This window comes from Scyliorhinus canicula, chromosome 20 (assembly GCF_902713615.1).
Source record: "Scyliorhinus canicula chromosome 20, sScyCan1.1, whole genome shotgun sequence".
Classification (NCBI taxonomy): domain Eukaryota; kingdom Metazoa; phylum Chordata; class Chondrichthyes; order Carcharhiniformes; family Scyliorhinidae; genus Scyliorhinus; species Scyliorhinus canicula.
The window spans coordinates 77,507,012-77,527,465 of NC_052165.1; the positions used below are offsets into that span (position 1 = coordinate 77,507,012).

Consider the following 20,454-nt stretch of genomic DNA (forward strand, 5'->3'; position numbering starts at 1 on the left):
CCTGCATTCTTTCATAACCAGTACTTACACACCCCTGGGGATCTGGAGATTTTCTCGCTAATAAGGCATTTGGAACGGCTGTAAATGTGGCTTCCTCTTGGTCCTGTCTAACACTCCAGCTACCGTGGGGTCTTGCAATTGCTACAACCTCCACCACTCCTAGCCTTCCTGGCCAACTCTGTCATCTTCACTGCTGTCATCCTTTAGTGGGCCAGCACCTGCATGGCAGGGCAGGAGCGCGACAGGGTGGACTACTTTAGCTACAATGCATCTGGGCTACAAATCAAATGGCCATGTTGACTCGTGCCCTTGTTTCAATAACCGCTTGTACTACAGAACATTGTCCCAGAGCGGAGTGCTCACCGTATTCTTGTCTGCAAACACATTGAGGCAAGCAGGAAGCCATGTGAGATAAGGGGTGCAGTGAAGTCCGAGCCTGGGCCCCCAAAGGCACATGCCCTGGTGATTAGTGCCATGTACACCCCTCTCCTTGGCCCTGCTGGCAGGCGTCTGAGAGTGGGGGATGGAGGCCAGTGAGACATTGAGTGAGACACGTGGGGGGCGATACTCCAATATTGGGCCCAAGAGATTCACGACGGCGCGAACCGGGCCTTGTCACGTACTATTCTGCAGCGCTGGAGCGGTTCACGCCAGCCTCCTTATGCGGCGCCAAATGGGCGCTGCACCAACCCGCGCATGCACAGTTGGGCCGCGCCAACCTGCGCATGCGCGGGGCACTTCTTTTGCGCGCCAGCCCCGACCAACATGGGGTCGGTGTTCAGGGGCCAGCCGCACCAGGGAGTAGGCCTGGGGGGGGGGGGGGGAGATGCCGGTCCATCGATTAGTGGGCCCCGATTGCGGGCCAGACACCATCGGAGGCCCCCCCCCCGGTGAAGGAGCCCCCCCCCCCGCCCCTCCCCACAGGCCGCCCCCGACCGTTCCCGCAAAGTTCCCGCCGGCAGTGACCAGGGGTGAACGGTGCCGGCAGGACTCTGTCGTACCGGAGTGGCCGGCCCATCTGGGCCGGAGAATCGGCAGCCCACCGATTCCAGCGGCCCACGGTCGGCGCTGTGCCAAACGCACCGGTGGAAATGGCAGCGATTCTCCGCACCTCGGTGAATTGCGCACCGGCGTCAGGGTGGTGTTTCCAAGCTGCCCTTGTCCTTCGCAGTGGTAGTGGACACGGTTTGGAAAGTAATGCTGATAGAGCCAGTGGAGAATTTTCCCCAAATTCCCATTCACTCCAGTTTTGCTCGGGCTCCTTGATGCCACACTTGGTCAAGTATGGCCTTGATGTCAAGGGAAATCATTTCACGTCAACTCTGGAATTCAGTTCTTTTGTCCATGTTTGGATCAAAGCCAAGAGCTGATTAGCCCTGGCACAACCCAGACTGAGCATCAGTGAGCAGGTTATGGTGCACAATGTTGTTTGAATGCAATCTTGATCATCCCTTCCATCATTTTGTTGGTGACCAAGAGTAGACTGATGCGGTGGTAATTAGCTGTGTTGGATTTGTCCTGCTTTTTGTGTACAGGCTATACCTAGGCAATTTGACACATTGCTGGGTAGTTACCAGTATTGTAGCTATACTGGAACAGCCTAGCTAGGGGCATGTATGCCTGCTGTTGTTCCTGACATGCCCTCCTGCTGTTCCTGGCATGCTCAGCTCACCAGTGTAGGAACGCCACTCGTGGATTGGGTCACAATTTTTAAAGGCAGCCCCGATCTTTAGACACCCCTCTGCCCCTATCGTGGCCTCATGACCCCCTCCCCTTCCAGTTCCCCCAACATACTCTTACAGGGTCCTATTGCCCCCTCTCACATCACCTCTTATTTGCATGTCCCACCAGGCCCTGGCACGGGCACCCTGGCATTTTGGCACTGCCAGACTTGCAGTGCCAGATAGCAATGCCAAGGTGTCGCAGTGCTAGGGGGGAGTGCCAGGGTGCCACCTGCCTAGTCCCTGACCACCCAGGGGCCTCAACTCCCCAGCAAACCCTCCCCAAGGTGCCATCGCGACTGGCTCAAGACTTTGTCGAGCAGTACCAAACGGCGCCTGGCTGAGGCCTCACCGGGGTTGCTAGTGAATCCTGCGCCCTGGGTGAATTACGGAAACGTATATTTAAATGAGCTTAATGGCTCATTTAAATATGTGTGCCTGGATCTTGCCCGGCGAAAGCGAGATCCAGATGAGTTGCCTGGATTCTCTCAAACTCATGCATGTTTTTAATATTAAGTATAATTGGAAGTCACATAATATACTAACCATGTCACTTACAGTGTATTTCACTCACTGTTCAGCCAACATCGCTGTCTTCCCACATAGCTTTCCACAGTGAGACTGCAGTTACTTTATTATTCACTGAACTCGCCTTGCCGAATTTCCACCGAGCCAAGAGTAATTCCTTTTTTAAACTGTCAATTGATAAACATCTTTGTTCTTTCCCACAAAACTGCAGTGAAGGTTACCGATTTCATTTATATGGCTTGGCAACAGCAATAGGACAATGAAGCTATCATCTTTTCTCATAAAGTGGGGGAGGGGAGAAATTCCTTGTCAAGATCAGTTTAAAGCTTGTCACCTATTGAAGTGATGAAGGACACAGGAGCTATTGTGAGAAGCACCATTCCTCACTCCCATGTCAGAGGAGATCAGCAGTTTTATAAAGATTGCGTTCATATTTAAAAACATATCGGAAGGAAAATATAGGGAGGCTGGTCATGTTATTCAAGCTGACTGTTCTTATGTCAGTGCTTCAGCAATCAGGCAGCCAGCAGTTTCCTGGCAACCATGTGTAACTAGTTGGTCAGTTATTCATTTACAGCCTGTCATTCCCAGACTGTAATTGGAAAAATGCTGTAAGTCTGAGAAAGAAATTATCCCAGCTTCTTGCAAGTATTCAAGATAATCCGATTTTATAAAAAAAGGTGTTTATTACATGGGAACACTATGTTGGCAACAGCTCCAAACCAACCATACGGCGTAATTTGCTCTGAAAGTATTCCTTTGCTTTCAGATCAGTGTGCCACAACTGCAGATAGATACCTTAATGGCAGTTCGCATGTTGGACCAGAGCCAAGCAGAATAAACTCCTGCCTTTTTTTTATTGTTTCAGGAAAGTGCCAAGGTCGGGGTTGTCCGAAGAACAACCTTCAAGGACCTCATTGCCTCACGGCGCCAGGGACCTGGGTTAAATTCTGAACTTGGATGACTGTCTGTGTGAAGTTTGTCCGTTCTCCCTGTGTCTGCATGGGGTTCCTCCGGGTTCTCCGGTTTCCTCCCGCGGACCAAGTATGTGCAGGTTAGGTGGATTGGCCGTGCTAAATTGCCCCTTAGGGCGGCATTCTCCCCTACCCGGCGTGACGGAGGGTCCCGGAGTTAGGGGAGTGGCGCCAACCACACCGGGGTCGCGCCTCCCCAAAGGTGGGGAACTCTCCCCACCTTTGGGGGCCAGCCCCGCGCCGGAGCGGTTGGCACCAGAAGACTGGCGCAAAAAACCGGCGCCCCCGGCAGCGGGGCTGGCCGAAAGGCTTTCGCCGGTCCGCGCATGCGCCGGCAGTGACGTCGGCGGCAGCTGGCCGCTGACGTCACTGCCGGCACATGCGCGATGTGGGGTTCTCTTCCGCTTCCGCCATGGCGGTCGCAGTGGAGAATAGTGCACCCAGGGCACTGGCCGGGAATCTGAGCGGGGGCCCCGATCGTGGGCCATGCCACCGTGGGGGCACCCCCCGGGGTTCGATCGACCCGCCCAGGACCCCGGGGGCCTGCTCGCGCCGCTGATCCCGCCGTTCCAGAGGTGGTTTAAACCTCGGCGGCAGGAGAGGCCTCCCAGCGGCGGGACTTCGGCCCATCCGGGCCGGAGAATCACCGCAGGGGCCTCTCCGATCGGAGTGGCGAGATTCCGCCGCCGCCATTTACCGGGTGGCGGAGAATCTCTGCCACGGCGGGGGTGGGATTTTAGGCGCCCCCAGGCAATTCTCCGACCCTGCTGGGGGTCGGAGAATTTCGCCCTTAGTGTCCAAAAGTTTAGGTGAGGTTACTGAGTTATGGGGATAGGGTGGGTGGGCCCAGGTAGGGTGTTCTTTCAGAGGGTCAGTGCAGACTAAATGGGCCAAATGGCCTCCTCCAGTGTAGCGATTCTATAAATGCCTACAGCCTCAATAAAAATATCCTCTTACTCACTCGCAGCCCACATTTTCTTTGAGAAGCAAGTATGTGGTAACGTGGCCCCTTTAAGGTTGCGGGTTTCACAGAACGCATGACCAACTTGGGGTCAATTGCCTGTGAACCTGGTGAATGGGAGTGGGAGCCCTCTTCCCCTTTGGGAACATGGAAGAAGAATGTAAGTTGCCCCGTGGAAAAAGAATGTAAGTCGCCCCATAAGAACAGACACAACAGTCACAGGGCTGACACACAAGCTGCTGCCTTTGGGGTTACATTGAGTACTCTGAAGCCACCTTGTGAGGGTTGCTACTGCCAAGCTTGCGCCTCTTGACAGAGTGGCACCTATTCCTTTCATGGCAAATGCTGCAGCCGCCCCCGATTGGCACTGACATGGTGGTCTCTCCTTCTCCAGCAACCACACCCTCACACTTATTCGGTTGCTGACCCTTAAGGGAACCAATGTGTGTGGTACTCACCTTGCAGAGGGGGAAAGGTAGTTGATGGGTTTGTGTGACTGCAGCCATGTTCTCCAGCTGAACCCACGGCTGCATGAGCATGGTCTGGCTTGGTTAGGCATGGAAACCTCCACCCTCTTTCCCCAGGAAATGGGATCCTCCGTCTAGCCTTATTAGGCTGGAGAACATTCAGGGAATCAACACTGAACCTGGGATCCTTCTTCTGCCATGTCGACAGGTGTCTCTTTACTAAGGCCTTCAATGGATCTGCCTTGCTAACCTGTTAATCCTCTCCTAATGGCAGGGCTGCATTGTTGGCCGGGAGCCTTGAAGGGGAAAATTTGAGACAGGTGTGGAGGGGATGTCTGAATTGTATTCGGTGATGGCATCAGCACTTGTGACTGCGTCAGACGATGTTACTGCTGTTGCCTTAGTCTCCGCCTTCAGCTGGTGAAGGGTCAGTCACACTTCCTGCTGATGTTTAATTTGCCATCTGGCACAGGATTCCGCCAAGAATGGGTATCAGAGGGCGTGTTGCAGCACCACCAACTTCCAGTCCCACTTTCCCCTTCTCTGCTCTAGACAGAAGGCACCCACCTCCCTTTAAGAGGTGCAGGCTGTTTTTGCCTCGCATGGTACACCTGCCAACAACTAAGGCAGTCTTTCAACAATGTGTTTAGTGCTGAGCTGCACACCACTATCTAAATGAACAAGCAGCACAAAGTTTACTCAGCAGCGCTGTGAATGGGCACTGGTTACTTGTGGTTGTGATCCCTACGCCCAATTACCAGTTGCATCTGATGTTACTCTTTATGTACTTTATGATACAAGAATGGTTATAACTATTATCAAATTCAGTAAGGATTGAAGACGATGTTTACAGTTCAGCACTGAGGAAGTGAAGCTTGTTCTTTAGATAAGGGCTCAATACAATCTTTCAGTAGGGCTCACAACATTTAAAGAACAAAGAACTTAGATTTATATAAAGCCTTTCATGACCTCAAGATGACCTAAATAAGGTAATTTTAAAGTGTATTCACGGCTGTAATACATAGAACATAGAATATCGAACATACAGTGCAGAAGGAGGCCATTCGGCCCATCGAGTCTGCACCGACCCACTTAAGCCCTCACTTCCACCTTATCCCCGTAACCCAATAACCCCTCCTAACCTTTTGGTCACTTTTTGGGCCAATCCACCTAATCTGCACGTCTTTGGACCGTGGCAGGAAACCGGAGCGCTCGGAGCAAACCCACACAGACACGGGGAGACCATGCCAACTCCGCACAGACAGTCACCTAGCGGAGAATCGAACCTGGGACCCTGGCGCTATGAGGCCACAGTGCTATCCACTTATGCTACCGTGCTGCCCTAAAATGTAGGAAATGTGATAGAGTTGTGCACGAAGAGGTACCACACATAGCTGTGGTTTAACAACGACATAATCTATTTTTTGTGATGTTGCGTGAGGGATAAATATTAGTCAGTACACCAAGAGAACTCCGTGCTCTTGAAATATTGCTATGGGATCTTTTACATCAACTCGAAAGACCATAAGAAATAGGAAGAGTAGATCATTCAGCCCTTTGAACCTGCTCCACCATTTAATAAGTGTTCATCTAACACTCACTACCTCTACTTTCCTGCCTTATCCTCTACTGATTATAAACCTGTTGATTTCAACCTTGAAAATGTCCAAGGACTCACCCCCCACAGCTTCTTGGGATAAAGAATTCCAAAGGTTCACCAGTCTGACAGAAGGCATTCTTCCTCAAATCGTCTTAAATGAGCACCCCCTTATTCTGCGACTGTACCCTCTGGCCGCACACTCGCTAATGAGTGAAAACATCCTGCCAACATTTAACCTGTCTAAGCCCCAAAGAATCTTATATGTTTCAATCATATCACCTCTCATTCTTCTGAACTCCAAAGAGTAGAGACCGAACCTGTTTAATCTTTCCTCATATCGTACTTCCTCCATACCCGGGGTCATCCATGCAAACTTCCTCTGTACTGGCCCAATGGCAATATCTTTTATTCAGTAAGGGGGTCAAAACTGTACACAGCATTCTAAACGTGACCTCACTAGTACCTTGTACAGTTGCAGCAACACCTCTATGTTTATACTCCAGCCCCCTTGAAAATAAAGCCAGCCAAGAGAAGGCATTTGAGAGAGAGAGAACCTCCAGCAGTGCAGCACTTCATCAATGCTGCGCTGAAGTAGCAGCTCGGATTATGTGCTGAAGTCTCTGGAGTGGAGCGATTCCCCCTGAGAATGAGAGGTTTGGAACCACACTGCAACATTCCAATTACACTGAGCGATGCTGGTGTGATGAAGGTTGGCTCAGTGTTTACGCTGTTGATGTTTCCCTCGTGGCTCTGTGTGAAAGAAATAAAATTGTATGAGTGAGAAGAGAAAAAAAAATCCAGGCGAGCATTTAGGAAAAGTAAAATTCCAGAGTGATTTAAGCTTGTGTTCTCTATTTATTGCAGGATTAAGGGACCACATATTCTCTCTTGCATGTTTGATTTTTGTTCCAACTATACAGATGTAGTTTATAAAGCAATAGATATTCTCCCATAATTGTATGAGCTAATTTATTTTCAGATGTGTCCATTAATTAACCAGGCTGCTGACATGCTAATGGAAAATCTGAAGACTCATGCAGATTCTGGCAAGGGTTTTGACATCCACCGGTAAGCAGCAGGCATCAATTTATACTGGCTGTGCATCCCTGAAGGTTGGGTGTCAAAGATAGGCAGACATCTATTAAAGTATTCGGGCTGGATTCTTCGGTCGCCGACGCCAAAATCACGTTCGGCGATTGGCCGGAGAATCAAAGTTCCCGACCAAATCGGGGCGCCGCCACTTTCATGGTGCACAGCCCCCTCCAAAGCGGCGTACTCGCGCCACGTATTGACGGCCTCAGGACATTGCCTGAGGCCCGCACCCCAATGCTCCGCCCCCGACTGGCCGAGTTCCCGACGACACAGGACACTTGTGGTCTCATCCGTCGGGAACTCGGCGTGACAGCTGCGGACTCAGTCCAGCGCCGCCACAGTCCGGTGCGGGCCAATCCGCGGGGGGGGGGGGGGGGGGGGGGGGGGGGGGGGGGGGGGGGACCTCCCAAACCTGCAACCTATACCACCTGCTGGTAGCAGGTCCATGATAAAGTTGCAAGTTCGAATCTCGCACCATTCTAAGTTGGAAATATATAGTGCCAACCTCTGCTGAGGCATGTCCCTACCCCCCCCCCCCCTCCCAGGGGCTATACTTACCTTTGTACACCTGGAGGGATCCCCTCGACTGTTCCTCATTCTGCCAAACCTGTTTTAAATGTTGACAAGTTATGAATATTTAGTGAGGAGGGACCATGTGGCACGGAGGCCCGTTAATAAAGTGCTGGATTCTCCGCCACTGGTAGATGAGCAGAAAGCATGATCGGCAGTGATCCCGTTCCAATACTCCAGGTGTTGGATACGAGGTATGCGTATGGGAGAATACAAATGGGTCATGGACTGGTATAGCATACTGGGCTAAATCGCTGGCTTTTAAAGCAGAACAAGGCAGGCCAGCAGCACGGTTCAATTCCCGTACTGGCCTCCCCGAACAGGCGCCGGAATGTGGCGACTAGGGGCTTTTCACAGTGACTTCATTGAAGCCTACTCATGACAATAAGCGATTTTCATTTCATTGAGTTTCTATTTGCAGAATATAAACAGGCTGGGCACCATAATCTCTGTGCCCCCGTGTTTCTCCGGTCCTTTGAGCAGCCCAGGACAGAGGCAGGAAAAAAAAAAATTACTGCTGTAAAACTCACCTGTGCAATACGCCTGCTGTCTCCGGCAGAGGAAGCAGCACCTGCCAATTCCAGGAAAGAGAAAACCAGTTAGCTGGGTTAGAACCCTTTCAGATCTTTGATCTGCAACCCTTTCATTAATTTCTCTGTGAAATTGTCTTCTCTCTAGGGTTGTGCTTGACAGCTTCCACACACACCCAGCTATTCATTTCCATTCATGCTTGAGTGGCTTTGAAGTAGTCAGCTGTGAAACTAACCACAATGTTTGTAAATATTTACTATGATTGACGGTCCTGGACCACATTAAAGATAGTTAAGTGCGGGAGTCGGCTTCCGGTCAGCAAGCGGAGCGGTCGCAAGGAGAGGGGCTCCCGTAGCGGCGGAGAACAGGGAAGGGAAAGGACGCGCACCCCCCCCCCCCCCCCCCCCCCCCCCCCCCCCCCCCCAACAAACCGGTCATCGAAGGATCCTCGGCAGCGGCAGCAGCAGCAGGAGAGGCCCAAGCGGCGGCAGCAGCAGGAGAGGCCCAAGCGGCGGCGGCAGCAGCAGGAGAGGCCCAAGCGGCGGCAGGTCCATACCCCCACCCCGGGGCCAGAGCGGAGTCTACACCCCCCCCCCCCCCCAAGGAGCGGAGCGGCGTCTACATCCCCCCCCCCCCCCAAGGGCCGGAGCGGGGCGGCGTCCATACCCCCCCCCCCCCCCCGGGCCGGAGCGGAGTCTACACCCCCCCCCCCAAGGGCCGGAGCGGAGCGGCGTCCATAGCCCCCCCCCCCCCCAAGGGCTGGAGCGGAGTCTACCCCCCCCCCCCCAAGGGCCGGAGCGGCGTCTACACCTCCCCCCCCCCCCCCAAGGGCCGGAACGGAGCACAGCGGCATCGCGCCTACACCCCCCCCCCCCCCCCCCCCCAGGGCCGGAGCGGAGACTAACCCCCCCCCCCCCTCAGAGCAGGGCGGCGTCTCCCTCACCCCCCCCCCCCAACAGGCCCGGAGCGGAGCGGCGTCTCCCCCTCCCCCACAACAGGCCCGGAGCGGAGCGGTGTCTCCCCCCCCCCCCCCCCAAACAGACCCGGAGCGGAGTCTCCACACCCCCCCCCCCCCCCCCCCCCCCCCCCCCAAAACCGGCAGCGACCACCACGTGGCAAGAACAAAGGACTGGACAGAATCCCTCTCTCTCTCTCTCTCTCTCTCTCTCTCCTGCGTGAGAGAGGAAGGGGAAAAGTGGGGGGGGGAAAAGAAAAGGACTTTTATTTTAAAAAGAACACTGTTAAAGAGAAAGGGGGAGGGATATATATATTATTTTCTCTCTTTCTACACCCACTCCCATCAAAGTAAGCCCACCTGAGGGGAGTTGCATAAAAGGGGGGGGGGGAGAAAATAATTAATAAACAAATAAATAAAATAAAAATCGGGCACGGAAAAAGGGGGAACAGAAAAACAAGGGGAGAAGAAAAGATGAAAGGGAAGGGGGAGAAAAAAACGCCAGAAGGGAGCCAAGGGAAAGGGAGCACCAAAAGCAGACGGGACAAAGGGCAAGACAGCTCACGCGAGCAGATTAGCACACGAAGCGGCGGGACGGAGGTATCGCCGCATCAAAAAGAGCCGGACAGACAGGTACCCCCTCCCCCGGGGCTAGAGGGGGGCCCGAATTGGAAGGAAGCCTTTACTGAGGTGGTGAGGGAGCAGCTGCAGGCAATCAAGGCAGAGTTGAAAGCAGACGCGGAAGCCGCAGCACAGGCAGCAGTGGCGAGGGCCATGTCAGGGGTGCAGCAGGCTCTGACCAGATTGGAGGAGAAAGTGGATGCCCAAGGGAAGAAACTGGAAGCTCAAGAGAAGAAACTGGAAGCTCAAGGGGGGAAACTGGAAGCCCATGAGGCAACCATTAAGGAGCTAGAGAAAGCAGCGACAGACATGAGCGACCGGGTCACGGCCCTGGAGAGGGAAGTGGCGAGACTGGGCGCAACACAGGGGAGCCTGAAGGGCAGGGTAGAAGACCAAGAAAACAGCTCGAGAAGGCAAAATGTTAGGATAGTGGGCCTGCCAGAGGGGACCGAGGGTAAAAACCCCACAGCATACGTGGCTGCAATGCTGGGCAACTTAGTGGGGAGGAAAGCTTTCCCCACCCCACCGGAGTTGGACAGAGCACATCGGTCGCTGCGCCCGAAGCCCAAGGCAGGGGAACAACCGAGAGCAGTCATAGCCAAACTACACCGGTACCGGGATAGGGAGACAATCCTGCGCTGGGCCAAGGAAAATAGAGCCAGCAAATGGGACGGGCACACCATCCGAATATATGAAGATCTTGGAGTGGATATATCTAAGAAACGGGCTGAGTTTAACAGAGCGAAAGCAGCTCTCTACAGGAACAAAGTGCGTTTTGGTATGCTGTACCCAGCGAAACTCTGGGTCACATACCATAACAAGGAATATTTCTTTACAGCCCCTGCTGAGGCGAACAGGTTCATCGAGGAGCACGGGCTGGAAGAACAGCAGGGGAGGTAGGGACGAGGGGCCCCTGGCAAGGAGCAACGGCACGCCAATGGGTAGGATGGGGGAAGAGCGGGCAGAAAACCGTAGAGGCCAGGTAGAGGAGAAGCGAGACAACAACCTCCGAGAGGGGAGCCACCGTAATAGCAGGAAAGCTAGCGCCGGGGGCACGCAACAAAGCAGGGCCGCAGCGCACCCCCAACAGGGGGGAAGGCGCCAGGCAGGGGAGGGGGGAGATCACCCACCAAAGTCGGGAGAGCAAACGGGGACAGGAATAGGGTATAGAGGAGCAAAGGAGGGGTATACAGGGGAGGAGGGTAGAGGGAGAGACCAGGGAGGGGAATGGTAGGGACAAAGGGACAAAAGAGGCCAGAAAAGGAACAGGGCTACAAAGTACCACAACCAAGGGCTCGGAACAAGGAACCGCTGCAAGCACCCACCCAGTACGGTCTGTGGGCAAGGGGCCCCCCAGAGTGCAGGGGACTACCCGCGTGGCGGACACACAGTGGACGACCATGGCGGGTGCCCCCAGGACAAGGGGAAACCCCGGAGCGCAGAGACCCGACCGCATGGGGAGAGCAGTGGTAGCGGCCATCCTGGACGGCCCCCTAACAAAGGGAAACCCCGGAGGGCAGGGGCTCGTCCACCAGACAAACATGGTTAATCCCACAGGAACGATGGGGCAGAAGCCCCCCACCAGGATAATCACCTGGAACGTAAGGGGACTTAACGGCCCAGTGAAGAGATCTAGAGTCCTCACCCACCTCAGAAACATGAGGGCCGACATAGTCTTCCTCCAAGAGACGCATCTGAGGGAGCAGGACCAACTGCGGGTAAGAAAGGGTTGGGTGGGACAAACCTACCATTCCTGCTATGGGACAAGGGCCAGGGGGGTGGCGATACTGATCGGCAAGAGGACAATGTTTAGGGCGACAAAGACGGTTACAGACCCAGAGGGGCGGTATGTCATGGTCAGCGGGGCCCTGGATGGGGCGCCGGTAGTCCTAGTCAACGTGTACGCGCCCAACTGGGACGACACGAGCTTCATCCAAAAGACCGTGGCAGAAATCCCGGACATAGCGACGCATCGACTAATCATGGGGGGGGACTTCAACTGTGTACAGGACCCAAAGACGGACAGATCGAATCCCAAAACGGGGAAAACCTCAAACATGGCAAGGGAACTCCGTCACTTTATGGAGCAGATGGGAGCTGTGGACCCCTGGAGGTTCGCCCACCCGGGGGAGAAAGAATTCTCCTTCTACTCCCCAGTACACAACGTGTTCACCAGAATTGACTTCTTTGTGGTGGGGAAAAAGGTGCTTCCAGGGATAGACAAAGTGGAATACTCCGCAATTGTGATATCAGACCACGCCCCACACTACATGGACGTGCGGCTGGAGACGGGAAGGGCCCAGCGCCCCACATGGAGGTTGGACGGTGCCTTACTAGCTGACAAGGCCTTCAGCGAAAGGATAGCGCGGGCCATAGCGGAGTACACGGAGAACAACCAAAACGGGGAGGTATCATCCTCCACGTTCTGGGAAGCGCTTAAGGCCGTACTAAGAGGGGAAATCATTGCCTTCAAAGCGCAAAGAGATAGGGAGGAAAGGGTGGCTAGGCAGAAGCTGGTCGACTCCATACTGGAGGTAGACCGTAAATACTCCGAGGCCCCGACCGTAGAGCTCCTGGCGGAGAGAAAAGAACTACAAAGGAACTTTGACCTGCTCTCCACCAGGAAAGCAGTGCACCAACTCCGCCAGGCGCGCGGGACCCTGTACGAACACGGAGACAAAGCCAGCCGCCTGTTGGCACACCAGCTGAGAAAGCAGGCAGCCACCAGAGAAATTGGGCAAATCAGGGGTACCAGAGGCATGTTGGAAACAGAACCAGAGAGGATTAACAAAACCTTCAAGGCCTTCTACCAAGAGCTGTACACCTCAGAGCCCCCAACGGGGAAGGCTGGGATGAACCGGTTCCTTGATGGACTGGACATACCAGTCGTGGGAGAGGGCAGGAAATGGGACCTGGAAGCACCACTAGCACTGGGAGAGATCATGGACAGTATCAGCTCCATGCAGACGGGTCAGGCGCCGGGACCGGACGGATTCCCGGCGGACTTCTACAAAAAATTTGCGACAGCGCTGGCCCCGCACCTGCGGGAGATGTTCACAGACTCGCTAGCTAGGGGCACACTGCCACCCACGTTAGCACAGGCCTCAATCTCGCTGATACCTAAGAAAGACAAAGACCCAACGGAATGTGGGTCATACAGACCCATATCTCTGCTGAATGCAGACGCCAAAATACTGGCCAAAATCCTAGCCAAAAGGCTAGAAGACTGTGTACCTGAGGTGGTCACAGAGGACCAGACGGGCTTCGTCAAAGATAGACAGCTCACCTCGAACATCAGGCGCCCGCTGAACGTGATAATGACCCCCTCCGGGGAGAGAACACAAGAGGTGATTGTCTCCCTGGACGCAGAAAAGGCCTTCGACAGAGTCGAATGGAAATACCTCATAGAGGTACTGGAGCGGTTCGGGCTTGGAACAGGGTTCACCGCGTGGGTAAAGCTCCTATACAACGCCCTCATGGCGAGTGTACGGACCAACAATACCAACTCCCAACACTTTCAGCTGCACAGGGGCACCAGACAAGGATGCCCACTGTCCCCGCTGCTGTTCGCACTCGCAATCGAACCGCTAGCAATTGCGCTCAGGGCAGCAAAAAATTGGAGGGGGATCCGAAGGGGAGGCAGAGAGCACAGAGTCTCACTCTATGCAGATGATCTGCTCCTCTACATCTCGGACCCACAAAGCAGCATGGACGGAATCATCGCGCTCCTGAAAGAGTTTGGAGCCTTCTCGGGCTACAAACTCAACATGAGCAAAAGCGAGATCTTCCCACTACACCAGCAAGGGGGGGGGGGGGGGGGGAGGGGGCAGCACAAATAGCCCATGACTGGAAAGGGATCCACAAATGGAACCTCACCAGCCTGGCGGAGGAAGTAAAAAAGGACCTGCAAAGATGGAACACACTCCCACTCTCCCTCGCGGGGAGAGTCCAGACGATCAAAATGAACGTATTGCCCAGGTTCCTCTTCCTGTTTAGATCCATTCTGATCTACATCCCCAAGGCCTTCTTCAAAGCGCTGGACAAACTTATCATGGAGTTCGTAATGGGGGGGGGGGGGCGGGGGGGGCGGGGGGGGGGGGGGGGGGGGAAATGCTAGGATCCCAAAGAAGGTCCTACAGACCTCCCGAATCTACAATTCTACCACTGGGCGGCAACAGCCGAGCGAGTAAGGGGATGGATCCAGGAGCCAGAAGCCGAGTGGGTGCGTGCGGAGGAGGCCTCCTGCATGGGGACCTCCCTCTGGGCCCTCGTCACGGCAGCACTCCCATCCCCACCCAAAAAACACTCCAGCAGCCCAGTGGTGACAGCCACCCTCCAATCCTGGAACCAACTGCGGCAGCAATTTGGCCTGAACAAAATGTCGGACAAGGCTCCCATCTGCAACAACCATAGGTTCAAACCAGCACTGACTGACGCCACCTTCAAAAGGTGGAGGCAGGACGGGGGGGACACTGACAGTCAGGGACCTATACACGGACGACAGGATCGCAACACTGGACGAACTGACAGAGAAATTTCGGCTAGCTGGGGGGAACGAGCTACGGTACCTGCAGCTCAAAAACTTCCTACGAAAGGAGACAAGGACGTACCCACAACCGCCACGACAGACACTACTGGAAGACCTACTGGACGCAAGTATCCTAGAGAAAGGGAACTGTAGCGACATGTATGACCGACTGGTAGAAAGGGACGACACAGTACTGGACGCAACAAGAAGGAAATGGGAGGACGACTTGGGGATGGAGATAGGGTGGGGACTCTGGAGCGAAGCACTGCATAGGGTCAACTCCACCTCCACGTGCGCAAGGCTCAGCCTGACGCAACTAAAAGTGGTACATAGAGCCCACTTAACGAGAAACCGTATGAGTAGGTTCTTCCCGGAGGTGGAGGACAGATGTGAACGGTGCCAAAGAGGCCCGGCCAACCACGCCCACATGTTCTGGTCTTGCCCCAGACTTGTGGAGTACTGGACAGCCTTCTTCGAGGCTATGTCCAAAGTGGTGGGGGTGAGGGTGGAGCCATGCCCGATAGTGGCGGTCTTCGGGGTTTCAGACCAGCCAGATCTATTCCTGGGGAGGAGGGCGGACGCCCTTGCTTTTGCCTCCCTGATCGCCCGCCGTAGAATCCTGTTTGGCTGGCGGTCAACAGCACCGCCCAGAGCGGCAGACTGGCTGTCCGACCTCTCGGATTCTCTCCAAATGGAGAAAATCAAATGCGCCATCCAAGGATTGGATGACGGCTTCCACAGAGCGTGGGAGCCATTCATGCAACTGTTCCGGGACCTGTTTGTGGCCAACGTACAAGAGGAAGAATAGTCGGGGGAAGGTAGCCGGGGGGGGGGGGGGGGGGGAGGGCTACGGGTTTGTTACGGGGGTTTGATGGCTAACTAAGGCCCAAAACCAAACTAAATAAATGCCAATAAACATGTTGGGGAATGTAAAATATATATGCCGGCTAAAGGGGGGAGGCCACAGTTATTACTACGAAGATGCTTACCTGTAAATATATATGTTAATTTTTGCGTGTTCTTTTTTTTTCTCTCTCTAACAATTTGTAATTTGTTCAATATAAAACATGAAAACTGAATAAAAAACATTTATAAAAAAAAAAAAGATATTAAGTGCTTTCTGTTAGTCTCCACAAGGAGTATGCGGTGGCCATTCCTACCGATCATGGACAGATGAATCTGTGGCAAGCAGGTTGGTGAGGATGACGCCTATTATGCTTTTCCCTCTGTTGCTGACCCAGTCGAGAAGTTATGTCCTTTAGAACTTGGTCAACTTAGTACTGAGCCACTCTTGGTGATGGACATTGAAGTACCCACCCAGAGTATATTCCGTGCCCGTGCCACCCTCAGTGCTTCCTCCAAGTGGTGTTCAACATGGAGGAATACTGATTCATCAGCTTAGGGTGGACAGTATGTGGTAATCAACAGGAGGTTTCTATGCTCATGTTTGATCTGAAGCCATAAGACCTCATGGGGTCTGGAGATAATGTTGAAGACTCCCTCCCTATGTCACTATGCAGCCACCTCTGCTGGGTTTGTGCTGCCGGTGGGACAGGAAATACAGGGATGGTGATAATGGTGTCTGGGACGTTATCTGTAAGGTATGATTCCGTGAGTATAACAGGCTGTTGCTTGACCAGTCTACGAGACAACGATCCCCCAGATGTTAATAAGGAGGACTTTGCAGGGTCGGCAGTGCTGGGTTTGCTGTTGTCATTTCCGGGTGATCTGATGGTTTCTTTCCCTTTTTATTGACTTTGTAGCAGTTTGATACAACTGAGCGGCTTGCTGGTCCACTTCAGAGTGCATTTCAGAGCCAATCACATTGCTGTGGATCTGGGTCACATTTAGGCCAGACTATGTTAGGATGGCAGATTTCCTTCCCTTTTTTAAAAATAAATTTAGAGTACCCAATTCATTTTTTCCAATTAAGGGGCAATTTAGCATGGCCAATTCACCTACACTGCACATCTTTGGGTTGTGGGGGCGAAACCCAAGCAAACAAGGGGAGAATGTGCAAACTCCACACGGACAGTGAATTAAGAGCCGGGATCGAACCTGAGACCTCGGCGCCGTAAGGCAGCAGTGCTAACCACTGCGCCACCGCGCTGCCCTCAGATTTCCTTCCCTAAAGGGCATAAGTGATCCAGCTGGGTTTTTCTTTTACGACAATTGACAATGGCTTCATTAGACTTTTAATTCCAGATAGTTATTGCATTCAATTTCCACCACCTGCCGTGACAAGATTCGAACCCGGGTCTCCAGAATATTATCATGGGTCTCTGGATCACCAATCCAGTGACAATACCACTTTGCCACTATGCATCCCTTATGTTCCTTCGAGGACTGTGGGATCATTGATTAATAATTGTATGTGACAGAGTGCTGGATGAGTTCAGCCATTTCAGTGGGGAGCTAATCCTGGGGCAGTTTTTAGGCAGGTTGGTTTTGTGGGTCACTTACAATTTCAGTGCTTCATACAAAATAGGATCATAAGGTTGCCCTGTGGCTGATGTTGGTTCTATCTCCCAACAGGTACTATGGTTGCTTTTCCATGGATGTCGTTGCCAGTGTTGCATTTGGTACACAAGTGGACTCCCAGAAGAACCCAGAAGATCCGTTTGTCAAGCATGCAAAGATGGTCTTTAACATAAATTTCTTCAAACCCCTTATTTTCCTCAGCAGTAAGTTTTACCACTTTTGTTGTTCTCCTCTTCTGTTTCACCCTTTCAGCCATATTAACCTGACGAGTAATCAAGCGGTCGGGACCAAGATTCAGAAAAGGTTAGGTTATAACTCACAAGGACTGTGAATTGAATTCAGTTTCAACATTTGAAAATAAAGCTCTGGTTTGCATACGAACAAGGAGCAGGAAGAGGCCATTCAGCCCCCTCCAACCCTGCTCTGCCCTTTAATAAGATCATGGCTGATCTGATAGCAACCTTAAATCTGCATCCCACCTACCCCCGATAACCTATCACCTTACCAAGAATCTATCCACCTGTGCCTTAAAAATACTCAAAGACTCGGCTTCCACCACCTTCTCAGGAAGAGAGTTCCAAAGACTCATGGCCCTTTGGGTGAAAAAACTTTACCTGATCTCCATTTAAAATGGGAAACCCCTTATTTTTAAACAATGACCTCTAGTTCTAAGTTCTCCCACAGGAGAAACCATCTTCTCTATATCCTCCCTGTCAAACCCTCTCAGGATCTTTTCCTTCAATCAAGTCGGCACAACATCGAGGGCCGAAGGGCCTGTTCTGTGCTGTACTGTTCTATGTTCTAAGTCGACTCTTACACTTCTAAACTCCAGCGGATCCAAGCCAAGACTGACCAACCTTTCCTCCTAACCTTTCCCCACCTATTCCTGCTACTGGTCTTGTAACTAGTCTGAACTACTTCCAATGTATTTACATCCCCCCCTCCTTAAATAATGTTTAATCAGCAAGTACAAGCTGAAGCCAAGTGTCGACAGCGAAAGGAGTGCATGGCAATCTGGGCATCCCTCCCCACTCACTCCTCCAACCACCCTCTGCTCCAACTGTGACAGAGCCTGTAGATCGCGCATTGGACTCCTCAGTCGCTTGAGTACTCATTTTTAGTGTGGAAGCAAGTCATTCTTGACTCCGAGGGACTGCTAAGAAGACACAGTACACCAAATATGGTCTGTACAACTAAAGCATAATCTCTCTACTTCTGTATTAAATTTCCCTCACAATAAACAATAACATTATGTTAGCTTTCCTAATTACTTTCTGTAGGTACACACTAGCCTTTTGTGATTAATGCACTCGGACACCCAGATCCCCCTGCCCCTCAGAGCTCAGCAATCTCTCACCATTTGGATAATATGCTGCTTTTTTCTTGTTCCTGCTAAAATTGACAATTTCAAATTTTACTCCATTATGCTCCATTTGCCACATCGTTGCCACTCACTTCACCTATCATATCCCTTTGAAGCCTCCTTATGTCTTCTTCGAAACTTACTTTCCTACTTATCGAATTTACAGTGCAGAAGGAGGCCATTCGGCCCATTGAGTCTGCATCAACCCTTGGAAAGAGCACCCCACGTAAGCTTAAGCCCACGCCTCAACCCTATCTGACCTGACACCTGCTTTGCACAATTATATGCTTTTTCTTTAACCTTTCTAGTTAACCATGGATATGGGGGGGGGGGGTCCACACCTTGTACTTTTTTTGCTCGTTGGAATGTATCTGTTCTGTGCATTCTGAAATATCTTAAATGCTTGCCACTGTATGTGTCTTGACCTATCCCCTTAAACTAATTTGCCAGCTCAGGTTTCATGCCCTGATTATTGCCCTTGTTCAAGTTTGAAAATATAGTGTGCGATTTTGGAAAAATTTTTAAGTGTCATTTTGGGTGCATTGGCAGGGTCGCGTCCCCTATTTAACAGAACTTAGTGCTGAAAATGAGCCCCCACCAGCTTGTCGCCATTACTGGCTGCCTTGCTAGACTTGCGCCTCAGGGTTTTGCCGCTAACGAGGAGAAGATGCTTTTAAACGCACCCTCACCACTCACTCTAGTCAGCACACGAACATGGCAGCGCGCGAACCCACTCCTCGGTTTGGGGATGCCGAACTGGGCAGGCTTCTCAACGCTGTGAATGAGAGATGGGTATTCCTATTACCCCGAGGGCTTTGGAGGGCCAGCAGCACGGTCACCAAGATCGCCTGAGAGGCAGTGGAAGCCGCTGTTATTGAGGGCAGCGTGACCAGGAGGACCAGCGACCGATGTCGGACGAAGACCAAAGTCCTCCACCGAGCTACAAAGGGAAGTGACCACCTCTCTCCTGGCATCAATTCTGCCTGCCACTGCACAAATCACTAGCTGACATCTCGTACCCTCCCCACACCCAATCTTCATGCTTGTTCCTCAGCACCCTTTGGCACCCACCAGCACAACTCCTCCATACTGAAACTCAGCTGTTAAATGTTTGATTGTTGCCTGCTGCCTCTATGGTGCTGATGCTTCTAGAGGTCAGGCAAACTGTTCAGCCTTCAAAGTTTGATTGAAAAGCGATGCAATAATCATTGACTGAGACATGGCACGTGTAATCACGAGAATCCACCTGAGAATATTTTATTTCTATACGGTCAACAGTACCTTTATACAAAAAGATGAAAACAAATTACTGGACAGTCCATATATCAAACAAACCATTAACCAACAAAGAAAATTCACCGTGCCATACTCACGTGAGCAACTTTTCACTGCAGAATATTGGTACAAACACAAAGATACAGTAGTTCATGTATACAAAGAAAAATAAATGCACTGTATCACCCCTCGCAGGTCCTCAACAGAATGGAGGATCCTTGCTGTTTGGTCATTCTACATATTAGTCTCTGTCCATGAGCCTCCGTTGTACAGGACTTGTTATCTGGCCTAATTTTGTTGGAACCAAAGCTCGGTATCCCCATGCTCCACTGCTGTTTAAGATGCAGTAAAAGTCTCGAGGTGTTTAATTCACGATGATGTGCTAGCCAACCTGCAGCACTTGCCACATGTATAATAAAACCACCAGCAATCCTCAAAAGCATTTCTTCATCAAGTTCCTCACCTGGATCAATCCACTTCTCTCTCTCTCTCCTGCAGCTCCCAACAATAGACTCCTCAGCAGCGGAAAATTGCACTGACGCAGAGAACGCCACAAGAGAGGAGGCGCCCTTCCCCTTCTCCAGCTCTGACAGCAGGTCATCTTACCATCCCCCCTTTCCTTACTTGAGGCCACAAAAGCAGAGGCGGCAGCTGCAAGCAGCAAAACACTACTCAATCAGTTCACTCTGCCTTCCGCAATCCCTCGCAGCTCTCAGCAGTGGTCACCACACCAGAAGAGAGAAAGAGTTCCCCTTCCCCTTCTCCAGCTCAGGCAGCAGTTCATCTT

The 20,454-nt window shown here is 52.2% G+C and overlaps 1 protein-coding gene across 3 annotated transcripts in view; it reads left to right on the forward strand.

Moving 5' to 3' along the window:
• tbxas1 (thromboxane A synthase 1 (platelet)) overlaps nucleotides 1–20,454 on the forward strand; it is a 321,143-nt gene that overhangs the window by 184,623 nt on the left and 116,066 nt on the right. For all 3 annotated transcript variants that reach the window (XM_038780696.1, XM_038780697.1, XM_038780698.1), the window contains 2 exons: nucleotides 7,231–7,319; nucleotides 17,084–17,232. In XM_038780696.1, coding sequence (XP_038636624.1) covers nucleotides 7,231–7,319; nucleotides 17,084–17,232 — 238 coding nt within the window. The remainder of the gene's footprint in view (nucleotides 1–7,230; nucleotides 7,320–17,083; nucleotides 17,233–20,454) is intronic.